Genomic DNA, 13,508 nt, shown 5'->3' with positions numbered 1-13,508 from the left:
TTTATCATGTGACAGTTTTGTAATCTCTAAAGAAACGGACAAATCTCTGTGTAAAGCCTGAAGTAATCCGATGAGTCACTGAAACACTGTTTATACCAGCATCGTCCGTGTCTCCCCGTGTTTATAATTTTTAAAAATAGTTTCTTTGATTTTAATATACTTTCATTCTTGTTTTCTTTTGCAAACTATCTTAGATTGTTTCTTCAGAGTATATTTATTCTTGTTTTTCTTATCTTTCTGCTCATATTATGTCCATATTTCATTCACATTTTTTGTTCAGTCTCTTTTGTTGTCTATTTATTAGTTTATTAGTTTTTTTTATTCTTATTAGTCTGTTTGACTAGTCACCTGAATTGAATTGAGTTTAATCCAAACCTCAGCAACTCAAAAAGAATTGTTTACAGTCAACGTTAAAGAGTGGAAAGTTCAGCACTAAAAGCTCTATGGCTTCAATAAATAGTCAAAATGTTTCAAGAATGAGCCTATTTGAACAAATCTGTGTTGAAGGGATCCATTGTATTTATTTCAAAGTAAAATTGCTCCCTGACTACCAAAACTTTAAGAACTCCTGGTATAACCCACAGAAGGAAGGTAAAAATTGTGCCACAAAAAAATGACATTTTAAAATGTTTATCACATGAATTTTAATGTTTCAGATTCTTTTTTGTTTGTTTGTTTTACCCACATTAATATTTTCTCCCTGCAGATTTTGCATCACAGCAGAGACCAATCCTCTGGTTCTCTAATGGACATACTATATGTGCTTACTGCATAGGGTATGATAACTGTACAGTACACTATATTTTACATTTTGATGGTATTTGGCAGACGCCCTTATCCAGAGCAACTTACATTTATCTAATTTTTTTATACAACTGAGGGTTAAGGGCCTTGCTCAAGGGCCCAACAGTGGTTGCTTGGCAGTGCTGGGGCTTGAACACCTGACCTTCTGACCAGTAACCCAGAACCTTTAACCACTGAGTACATCCAAGAAAACTTCATTTGAGATTCAGGCACAGAAAAAGAGCCATTCTAACAGGTTTCATCTTGTTTTGATAGATTAACATTAGGTGAAGGCATGTTTCTTCATATTTGAATACGGATTTTTAAAACGTTTGATTACATAAATATTATTAAGCAACATTTCAATATTCAAATGTTTTGACCGCCCTAGTGTGTATGTGGTGTGTGTGTGTGTGTGTGTGTGTGGGTGTGTGTGTGTGTGTGTTAGGCATGTAACACTTACCAGCTGCAGTACATCCTCATCCTTTGGCATTATGGAGAGCTCCAACACACTCTCACTAGAGTACGAGAAAAAATGCAAAAACTATATTTTATTTTACATGGACTAAGCTAGGACATGACCATTTTTACATTCCATGCACATATTAAACAGGATCTGGAATGGGATTACAGTAATGACCTCAGATATTCAGCCCTTATATTAAAGTATGATCCCTGTAGCATCAATCAAGTTTAACAAATTATAAGCAATTCTACAGATGAAGCAATGCAAAACCTAATTCATTAGAAATCCTTATAATAATGACTCACCTGTTCTGAATTAATGCTATCACCTGGGAGTATGTCTTACCCAACACACTCTCCCCATTCACCTTTACTAATCTGTCACCTACAACACACACACACACACACACACACACACACACACACACACACAAAGCTGATAAAGACATCAAAAGACATCACAAACAGATGACAAAATAAATGGTAGTAATACTGTATGACAAATAAGAACAAAGATATGAATTAAGAATGCCATAAGGAGCATGATAATGCCCATTTGATATAAAGAGCAGTCAAGTAAAATAAAGTGAATTCAAATATACAGTAGCAAATGACCACTCTGGAATATAGCTAGATCTTTTAGACACTTTCTCCTTAAAAGATACTAAATCCTAGCCTAGTTTTGGCATTTATGTCAAAGAATGTAACATGAAAAACGTCTGGGTTACGCATGTAACCCTGTTCCCTGAGAAGGGAACTAGACATTGCGTGTGCTTCACACTGTGGGAAGGCAAGTGACCGGTATCTGAAGTTTGTGTAACATCATACCTATTTATAGGCCTGCCGTGATCAGGTGACGTGGCAATTAAGCGTGTCGCGTGATATAAAAACGGTACCTGTGAACCGCGCCATCAACCTCTATTATCTGAAGCAAAGGCGCAATTCACAGGCATGCCCAGATATGACAAAACTATGCAACGTCTCGTTCCCTTCTCAGGGAAGCAGGTTACATGCGCAACCCAGACGTTCCCTTTCAAAGGGAACTCAACTTTGCATGAGCTCCATGCTGTGGGAACGAGAATACCCACTCCGTTATATTGAGGGTACAGCCTGTTTAAAAGATCCAAGCCAGAGGGTCAATGCAGGATACTTGAGCCCGGTATGGAGCACATATCCAGCTTGTAATATCGAATGAATGTGTGAGGCATAGACCACTCCACCTCAGCATGCACATCCTGTAAGGGTACCACTTTCCACCACATTTCTACCACAACCACCTTCGAAGACATGACCCCCCCATAGTGGAATGAGCCCTTATGCCCAGAGGCGTAGCGAGACCGCATGCCTCATAAGCAACAGACACAGCATCACCTCTGCTGTCACTGCCAAAGCAGACTAGCAGCTGCTCCGACTTAGACCACTGGCCGGAGTGGTGGACTTAGGTACTGGACACAGGAGGTGCAATTTCTCTTGCTCCAGTGTGAGGAACAAAGGAGGGCAGAAAGCCTGCAGGACTACCGGCTGAGCAGCAGACGTAGGCACTTTAGGAATATAATCCGGCCTAGGATATAGGAAGGCCTTGGCCAATCAAGGGTCAGGAATTCAAGACAGGAAGTGGCAACAGAGAACACTTGCAGCTCTCCTACCCACTGTAAGGGCCAGCAGAAGAGCTACCTTTAGAGTAAGAAGCGTCTCTGAGGCTGACTATAAGGGCTTGAATGGGGCACCTGACAGACCTTCCAGGACCACAGAAATGTCCAAGGAAGGTAGTCGTGGTCTGCAGATGGGCCTCAGCCACTTGACACCACACATAAACCTTGATGTTAGAGGATGTTGCCCCACAGAGGCTCCATCATTGAGGGCATGGTTGGCCAACATGGCAGCCACGTAGACCCTGATTGTACCGTAGAAGGAGCCAACCCTGCTGAGAAACATCCTAGTAAGAACTCCAGGACTGTAGCTATTGCGCAGTTCATTCCTCTAGCTGACATTCCTCACGCCACGAGACAATCTTACTTCCTGTACTAAAGTCGGGCTCTGCTCTGTGTGACTACTGTGTTGAACACACCTCTGAACTGGGGGAGTTGAGCTCTGAACTGGACCTGGTAACCCTTTTCTATAGCATATAGAACCCATGGAGACAAATTTGGCAGTAGTTTCCACACTGCCAGATGGTCTTTTAGTGATGATAACTTCTCCACATTATGTTGGCGGGAAAACATCAGATTTTCGTTTCCCTATGACAAATCGCTGACCAGAGAAGACTGATAACTTGGGATGGCCTTATTTAGGGGAGGCCCTACAGTAGTACTGTAGGATAACCACCCAAACGACCTCATGTCCCCTGATATGTCCCTCCGCGGTCCTACAGGACCACTCCTTCTTTGTCTGCGTTGCTTTTATGATCATTCTCAGATCAGGCCTATTAGCAGGATGCGACTGTGGCTGTCTGGTCCCCCTGACACTCCATGGTGGGCCGCCACACTCGCCTTCTGTGCCTCCCTCGCACTAGCGCTGGCCTGGGCTCCACTCGTGGATGCCCGGGCGAACTCGACACGATGGAGAAGGAACTGGCTGAACACCGCTGTTTGCTGTTTTGCCTCATGAAACCTGTCGCGATGACATTAAGCGTGCCGCCAAACAGGCAGGAAGGTTCGACAGGGGCATTCAGCAGGGATACCTTATCTTTGTCCCCATCCCTGAGAGATTGAGCATAAGGTGAGTCTCTGCCACAACAAGCTACCCACTGAACGGCCGATTATGGGCCATCTGCTTGGGAGTTTTCTGCTGTGTGAGGGAGATTTATTTTCACTGGGGAGACAGCACTCTTCCAGGCTGCTACAAGCCACTTACTCTTCCCCGGGCCCGTCTAAATTTAGTTTTTCAACTGCCCTAGTAATCACTTCAAGCAGCTCTTTATATTCTTGAGAGCTGCTCTCCATTTTTGGTGCAACGGCACCCCCTACTGGCTCCTCCATGTAAGAGAGGGTGTTTCTGCTTTCCATAGCGGAAGTAGTCGCCGTGACGCAAGCTCCAAAATCCGGCAGAGACACGGACCCGGAAGACAGAGTGAGAGATAGAGCAGCGCTCATCTCTGGCTCCTCTTCCAGATCCATACGAGATCCCCAGGAGCTGAGGCTCTGAAACCCAACTCCCTTCAGCCAAGCAGAGAGTGAGCCGCAAGCGGAGCTGCCAGATTGTAAGGCGTTCGTAATGCACACAGTCAGACCACCCAAGAACTGCCCTGGCATGCTCCAACCCTAGACACTTCACACAGAAAGTGTGCCCCCCCCCACCCCCACCCCGTGATGAAGCGGTAGGAAAGCGTGACACCGTGACATACTTCCTGAATTCTCTCTCTCTTACTTTTCTATTTTTTTAAAGAAACATAAAAGTTAAGAGAGTTTTCTTTCTTTCTTTTTTTAAAAGATAGAGCGTAAATTTTAGGAGTGTTATACGAACGACCGACATTCAGTCTCGGTGAAGATAATAAGGCTGATGGCGCGGTTCACAGGTGCCATTTTTATATCACGCGACTCGCGTAATTGCCATGTCACCTGATCACAGCAGGCCTATAAATAAGCACGATGTCACACAGCTTCAGATACCGGTCCCGCGCGAAGACACTTCCCACAGCGTGGAGCTCACGCAACGTTGAGTTCCCTTTGAAAGGGAACCCAAAATATCTATTGAACAAGATGAGTTGGATTTGTTCGGATAGTGTCTGCAATTTTCTCCTTTCAAATGTAACGATTATTATAATGGATATAGATATTGACGGAACCCTGAGACACACCCGTGCATATGTTCATACTTCCATCCATACTTTCAGCACAGCAATTTACAGGCATTCTAAACATCTAATCCTTTACCAGGAAGCCAGGAAGATGTCCCTTAATGCAGTGGTCAACTGGACCAAAGTCAACCACAGGTCAATAAAAAGAGCAAGACAGAATTTCCTGAGGTTGAGATCTTAAGTAATATCAATTCTTACCTTAACACTAAGAAGTCTGTGCCTGCCTGCTGTGCCCTTTATGATCATATGCCCTTCAAGTTAAACAGTCAATAAAAGCTGTTGCATTTTGGTGTTTTATACTTTTTTAGGGCGTAGTTATAAGTGTGTCAGGTGATTCAAAATGACCAAGCACTATGTAAGCTCTTTCACTACTGTGTACTATGTAGCTTCCTGAAACTTCACTGGAATTCAGATAAAATGCCAGTACATCTGAGAAACTCCTCCGGTTGCTCACTAACCAGTTTTTCTAGACATGGACTATAGTTATTAGCTATGGTTGCATAAGTTGTTTTTTTTTTTTAAAGTAACGACTACATACTCACATTTCCTCATCTTTGGCATTTCGGTTTGTGCGCATGTGAACGTGATCGTGATTAGTATGACTGTGAACGCAATTTTAAAGTTAATCCTTTGGCTTACCAAACAGAATGAGTTAAAGCAGATAGTGCTAGGATAACTTGTGTGTTTGCATACACACCAACACGTTGATTCCTTTTTATGCTTCAACATGCCTGCATTTGCAGGAGTTGCGTCCATATATAGGGCAGATAGGACACCTGCACGTGTGGAGGTGTAAATATTTAAATGTAACCCAGAGTATCAACACTGTGTCACCTCGAACCCTGTCTCTCTTTTCCATAACATCCAAATGCCAACAGGCCAATCATCTTCAAGGGTAATGCAAAGTGATTTCCATGGCAGCGTACCCAGACTCACACTCCCTGCCCAAATACACTGTGTCTTCTGTTTTCTTTCTCACCTGTACACAGACCAGCCTGGTGAGCAGGGCCTTTCTCCCTCACATTCTTAACAAATATGGTGTCCATTGGTTCCAGCCGACTTTGCTGTAGACCTGTGTTAGAACACAGCATAAACATACAATCATTGCAGCATCAATTAAGACTAGGGATACACAGATAGCATTTTTCCAAACCTAATATAACTACGAGTACAACTGAGGTCATAAGTTTACGTGAAAATATTCACTGATGCTCAACGCACAACACACAACACACATTAAGAGCCAGAGGGGTGTAAACTTTTGTACAGGATGATCGGTGTATATTGTTATAATTTTGTTTAAAGATCTTTTTTTTTTCATTTAGTACTGCCATTCAGGACATTTACAAGTTTCCCAAGTGACAAAATAATAACAATTCACACCAATCATCCTGTTCAAAAGTTTACACACCCTGGCTCTTGTTGTATCATGTTGCCTTCTTGGGAATCAGTGAATGTTTGCACCTTTTGTCAAAATCATATAGCTACTATTGGAAAGGGATCAAATATGCAGAAGATGCTGGAAAAACAACTGATGTGCAGGACCTGTAGGATTTTTCTGAGGAAATGTGGGCAGCAACTATTCAGGAAAGGCCGTTGATCATCCAGGTAAGGACATACGATATTAAGAATCGAGCACATATAAACATTTCAACTGGTTCATTTGTGTAAATTTAGTTATTATTGTGTCATGTGGATTTTTTTTTTTTTTTAAATTATTAACATTTTGCAGATTCTGCAAGGCATATATACAACTGTACATGTTTTGTTTTGGTAATTGTCAATACTTTGATACTGATACTGAAAAGAGTAAGCTGATTAATGATTTATTCAGTACTGTTTATGCCAGTGATGCTGGCAATGAACTCGATTACTCTTGTTTTTGCTTATTTCCAACATATACTATGCTTACGTCACATAGTGCATTGTCATATCAGAAGAGGAATATGTAAATGATCACGGTATCGAACTGACATCCAAAAGCAGTACTGGTATCGATGCATCCTTAATCAAGCCACATGCACTCTATCTTGTAAAATAAAGGACAAGAACGAAAAGCATAGAGTTCACATTCTTACTAAAAAGTTACTATTAGGATAGGTCGAAATGGAGGGTTGACATGACCCGCCTTAAATGTGGCTGATTCCATGTACTCACCTCCGTCTAGATTTATTGCACATCGCAGGTGTGGGGATTTACAGCACATTACAGGTATGTACAGTATATGAGTGCAAATTCCTATACAAGGACTCACAGTGGTACTGATGCAGTGGGGTCTTTTATTTGAATTTACACACATATTTGTTAACTATATATTGATTTGTGAGATCTACATCCCCTTGTAGAATGTCTAGTTCAACCCTAATCCAACACACCCACTCCTGATGATTATCGATGAGCTGTGATTGGCCACTGTTCCTGTGCTCCCCTAGCACATTTGAGTGTTTTCTCTAAACAGTAAACAGTGATGCTCTGTAGCGAAGAATTGAAGCACATGCCGGGAAAGTGCAGCACTTTCAGGTGAAGCTCTGCATCGATTCTTGTTTGGTTTTCCCGTAATGACATCATTGAGGATGACCTGAGGCCTTGTTTAGGAGCTGCTTCAAGAAAGAATGATTCGAGTACTCTACGTTCTGAGCATGTACAAGCATATTCAATCTCAAAGCCCTGTTCGCTTAAAGAAACACCATCACTGTCCAGGTGAAGCACATTTTACTCGTTTGTAGATTTTAATCTTAAACACATGAATGTAAGTTACATACCGCTTGAAGAATCTGCAAAATGCTAATCTTTTTTTTTTTTTTTTTTTTTTTTAAATAAGAGGGATCATAAAAAATAGCATTTTGTTTTTTATTTAGTTCTGTCCTGAAGAAGATCCATATTTCACATAACAGGTGTTTACATATAGTCCACAAGACACAATAATAACTGCATTTACACAAATGAACCAGTTCAAAAGTTTACGTACCCTTGAGTCTTAATACCATGTGTCGTTACCTGGATGATGAACGACTCACGTTTTGTTTTGTGAGAGTTGTTCATGAGTCCCTTGTTTTTCCTGCCCACTGTTCTTCAGAAAAATCCTCCAGGTCCTGCACATTCTTTGCTTTTCCAGCATCTTCTGCATATTTGACCCGTTTCCAACAGCGGCTATACGATGTCGAGATCCATCTTTTCACACCGAGGACGACTGAGGGACTCGTACACGACTATTACAAAAGGTGCAAGCGTTCACTGATGCTCACGAAGGCAACACAATACATTAAGAGCCAAGGACGGGGGTACATTTTGTAACAGGATGATCGGTGTAAATTGTTATTATTTCATTTAGTACTGCCCTTCAGAAGCTACATAAGATATTTACATGTTTCCCAGAAGACAAAATAATAAACAACTATCACAAAACATAAAAAACAGTCGTTGATCATCCAGGTAACAACACATAGAATTAAGAACCAAGGGTGTGTAAACTTTTGTACTGCTTCATGTGTGTAAATTCAGTTATTATTGTGTCGTGTGGATAATATGTAAACATCTGTTATGTGAAATAGCTTCTTCAGGGCAGGACTAAATAAAAAAACAAAATGCATTCTTATGACCCCTGTTAGTTTTTTTTTTTTTTTAATTATAAAAAAAAAAAGAGACTCACCCTTCCCGTTTCCATTTTCATCATCCTAGTAAAAAAAAAAAGAAAGAAATGAAAATGAAAGCAAGTTTAAAAATGTAGTTGAGACACAGAATCACAACGGTATGTGACGGCATTCCATGACCATTCAAACAACATTCAATGACCGAATTAAAATTTGCTATAAATACATGGAATAGTGTCCACAGCTAACTGATCAAATGTAACCAAAAAAACGTGATCAAACCACTCAATCCAAGGAAGAATGATTTAAAAAAAAAAAAATCTATCAAATGATGAATGATCTCTTCTTAATGCTCAGTATTAAAGTATATACGTTTCTAAATATCTAACATGTTTGTACCCATAATGATCACTGCATACTATCCTCAAAATCTCCTCAAAACTGTAGCACCATGGCTGCTTTATCAGCTTCAAACTGTAGAAATCTACCATTTGGTTCAAATGTTTCTGTATTTGTATTTGATATCTAACATGAGATGAGATGACTGGAGGAACTTTTTACTGGACTGATTTGTTCATTTCTTTCACTTGAACTCAGATGAAGCCTTTATTTTTTAAAAGCCTAAACTAGCTTGATTTACAAATGGGGTCATGGGAAAAAATCACAATCTCCTCTGGTTTTGTTCATTTATTTTACAAACGAATAGTAAACTATAAAGTAGAGATGCACCGATGTAAAGGCTATTTTTCCCGCTATGGGCCATCGGCCGATAGTTTAAAAACATCCGATGATCAGGGCGGATTATATCCTGTCAATCAAAAGAGGGCGGGAAAACACATGGATTTCGTGCTGTGTGTAAAGATGATGTCTCTTGTGTGGAACGACGACAAAACTGCAGTTTGTAATCTCTAATCTCTGCACTGATCAAATTTTACACCGGACGCTGCAGCAGTGAAGCGGGAGTTTCAGCGTCGAGTCTAATTTTGTTTTTCTTTTGCCGCGCTGCTCGAGCTGAATTAAAGCACCAGTACACTGTTGAAAGATTTAAATGAAGATGACTTGATAAAAAAAGTATATATATAGCACAGAAAATTATATTTGTAGAGTAGTATATTTCATATCCAGTTAATGTTAATATATAGAAAGTTGATATTATATATTTCCAGTTTGCTGTTCAGTGATGAAGTAGAAATGCTTGTGTTTGTGGAGAGTGAATGTGAGACTAACAACATTCAATAAGTTAATAATCTTACTTTAATCTTCAGAATTGAGTTGATGTGTTCATGTTAATTAGAGTAATGTGTGTTCTGTTTATGAGACCAGTTACTGTGAAACAACTTGCTGAAATGGAGAGAATAACATTTTTATTTGCATTTCTTTCAGAATTGTGGAATTAATTATTATTCATTTAAAAGAAGTTATAAAAGGCTGAACTATCGATATCGGTTATCGGTATCGGCCGATATCGCTCTGAATAATCGGTTATCCGTATTGGCTGAGAAATTTAGTATCGGTGCGTCTCTACTATGAAGTGATTTTGTGTGCTACTATTTCGAAATCTTCCCCTGGAGTCACATTCAAACATTAAATGAAGACTACACATGCTTTTTCACTGTACTGACATGCTGCACTAGTAATAAACATGGGAACATTGACCTCTGCTAGTTCCTCGACAACACGGAGTTATTCTTGACTGAGAGGAACGACAGAAGTCAAGCAAACGAAAACGAAAATATACAGAAACATTTACTGAATATGGATTTTCGAGCAGGATGGCAAATAATGAGGGATAAAAAGGAAAGGCCCCACATTTCTTTGCAGGAACTTAAAATGATGGGCCCCTTTACAAGCTCCTATGTGTGTGAAGCTAGATTCAGAGCATTTTCTATGGCGAGAATGTGACGTTCCCATTCAAACACTCCTCCTGACTTTGTGAAGCCGTGTCAAGAAATGCAGATCAATAAGTCAGTGCAAGGAATATTCCTTTCCGTTGTAGTTGTCACTTATGTTACATATGTTAATGACATACACTCTTAGAATTTAAAAAATAAATAAATACATAATTGGCCCAATCCAGAAATGGCAAAGTATTAACAACAAATCACTGGTCAGGAAATTATCAATTAAGTCTATTAAACAAATAGATAGAGCGGCTTATTATGGGAAAGCTTTCCCCTTTGATTTCTTTAAATGTTTAAGCCTTGTGGGTAAACTTTTTTAAAATATAGCTTTATTTTTTTTATTTATGTTTTTTAAAACTGCTACACCCATACATGTGTTAGTTTTAGATTTTACATCAAACATTTGAATCATTATCATGATTTTACTTTTGCGTACAAGAAGACTATATATATATATGTCGATTTCACTGTTTCTAGTTCACTGCAGCAAAAGTAAACGAGCAAATATGTGGCACAGGAGGTCTCAGGAGTGCATTTGTTCAATACTTACTAATTTTCTGACCAATGATTTGTTGTTAAGACCATTAAAAGCTTAATATTTTTGCCATTTGAGGCTTGGTCCATTTGGGTTTGTTTTTTTTTGTTGTTGTTTTTTTTCTTTCCAGGAGTGTATGATAAAATGTTAAAATGTTACAGTAGTCCAAAATTATAAATCTGGAAAAAGATATGTAGAGGCTCAAATCTTGGGGTCACAGAAAAATCATAATGTCCATTTAGGCAAAATCTTTTGGCAATTCGAATGCTTCAACCTTATTGCAGTGCAACCTCATTACAACCGTACTGCAGTGTCTTTTATGAAACACTAGAGGGCAGCATTAAGCAAAGAACACCAAGCTGAAGCAAACAAAACGTTCAGTTAATGCTATCACTATCCGACAGCTATATTATACCAGGATCCTTGCTAACAAACACAACTCCTCAATCAGTAGGCCAAATCAGTGAGGCCACATTGATACACACACACACACACACACACACACAGGATGCTGATCAGGCAGTTCGAGGTGAGTGTGTAGTGCTGACAGCGCTCATTCCGCACACACACTCTCACAATACTGAGGCTTTACCATTCCGGATGCAGACTTTATGTCCAAATACAGACCTTACTTAATACACCGTGCACTAATGAAAGAGTTTTGCAGCCAAATGCTATAAGAGGTTGATTCCACACGTATAAACACACCTATCAGGGTTAATATAATTATTTTAATTATATTCCGTTAGCTAAATTTGTTTAAACCAGGCGTCACGTTTTTATTTTCAGATCCAGAGCACCCATAATTACAGATGCAGGTATGGATTAGAATCATAGTGTTATTGGCATTGGATCAATGCATACATGTGATCAACATGTGAGTTCTGATATTTGATGACGCAGTTACCGTATTCTGGAAAATCAAAAAGTTTCGCGTACCAGGAAGTGTTATTGAAGTACAGAAAGTGCATTTAAGGTTATGGACCAGGCAGAGAGTGAGACACGCTTGCTTTATCTGGAACGTTTTAACGATTGGTCTTCGATTCAGTTGCATCCAATTTTCTCTATTCTATAAGTTGGTGCGTTAAGCATCAACATCAGTTTTGGCATCTAATGTGTATTAATTCATTACTAATATCCCATTAAAGTCATGATCGTCTGCTCACATTCTCTTTCAGGTCATCCTGACTCGTGCAGGCAACCTGTATGCAGTGACACTTACTGTAACTAGACCAAACTTTCTGGGATAAAATTGGATTGGCATGTTGTTGAGATGTACCAGCTTTAGTGGTACCTGGTGGTTTGGGTTCGACTGATCAGTTCACGTCAAACCATCCTCAAGATCTAACAACCGGTTTTATTTCCTAGCGAAGACAATCATATGACCTGCCAGAACACTGAACAAAAGAAAGCACACTGGAGTGGGTCGGGACTTGGTACAGCCCGACCCTGTGTGTGTGTGGTACCAGTCAAACACAACACAGGCCTTTTCACGGAGGGAAAAAACTGGATCTACTCAGGAATGGCACACACTGGGATAATAATAGGACTTTGTTTCACTGTGCATACGCAAACACACTTCACTTTAACATCTGCAGCTTGTTATCATCACTTCACACAGCGGGAGATACACTCTTTTACAATTATGCTGACACAGTACCATACCATGCGCCTAGATAACTGGATAATCGCACTTGAAAGGTATATTAATTTTCTTAACAATATCAAGGATGTAACATCCTTGGAAAGTTTGTTAGTCTGTTGAAGAAATCATAAGGAAGCACGTGGCAGTGCAGAGGTCTCTGTAGCACAATGAACTTTTTTTTAAGCAGAGTCTTCACATTTCCTGCAATGTCAGGATTCTCGTTCTACTTATTCTTTTATTTCTCACTTCCTCCCTTTTACTTTCACAGAACCACTTATTTATTCTTCATTTTTTTTCTCTTTCTGCTGACTTGTCTTAAAATATTAAGCCCACAGTGTTTATAAGCAGTACACCACTACTCACTTTCTTTTGCTGACAAACCAATCAATCAAACCAAACACCAGTCCTAGAAATGTTAAGCCCTCTGTGTTTATAAGCATTACGTCTCCACTCTTTTTTTTTTTTCAGACAACCAAACCAACCACCAAAAAAAAAAAACAAATAAAAAAATATCAAGAGACGAAAACAAATCATCCATCCATCCATTTTCTGTACCTCTTATCCTACACAGGGTCATGGGAGAGTCTGGAGCCTATCCCATCGCATCTCACACTCACTCACACACAACGGACAATTTAGAGATGCCAATTAGCCTATAATGCATGTCTCTGGACTGGGGGAGAAAACCGGAGTACCTTGAGGAAACCCCTGAAGCACAGGGAGAACATGCAAGCATTGCACACACAGGGTGGAGGCAGGAATCGAACCCCTAACCCTGGAGGAGCGAAGCAAC

The 13,508-nt window shown here is 39.9% G+C and overlaps 1 protein-coding gene across 7 annotated transcripts in view; it reads right to left on the bottom strand.

Moving 5' to 3' along the window:
• arhgap23a (Rho GTPase activating protein 23a) overlaps positions 1 to 13,508 on the bottom strand; it is a 93,097-nt gene that overhangs the window by 26,733 nt on the left and 52,856 nt on the right. For 6 of the 7 annotated variants that reach the window (XM_053676028.1, XM_053676022.1, XM_053676016.1 and 3 more), the window contains exons 3-6: positions 8,694 to 8,718; positions 6,024 to 6,116; positions 1,555 to 1,633; positions 1,247 to 1,301 (exon numbers count right to left, since the gene is read on the bottom strand). In XM_053676028.1, coding sequence (XP_053532003.1) covers positions 1,247 to 1,301; positions 1,555 to 1,633; positions 6,024 to 6,116; positions 8,694 to 8,718 — 252 coding nt within the window. Of the gene's footprint in view, positions 1 to 1,246; positions 1,302 to 1,554; positions 1,634 to 5,242; positions 6,003 to 6,023; positions 6,117 to 8,693; positions 8,719 to 13,508 lie in introns of those variants that run through there. The other variant, XM_017488503.3, reaches the window with a different exon arrangement.

The sequence above is a fragment of the Ictalurus punctatus genome, chromosome 2 (assembly GCF_001660625.3).
Source record: "Ictalurus punctatus breed USDA103 chromosome 2, Coco_2.0, whole genome shotgun sequence".
NCBI classification, from domain to species: Eukaryota; Metazoa; Chordata; class Actinopteri; order Siluriformes; family Ictaluridae; genus Ictalurus; species Ictalurus punctatus.
Note: the sequence above shows the minus strand (reverse complement) of the source record. Positions and strands in the feature narration are given on the sequence as shown.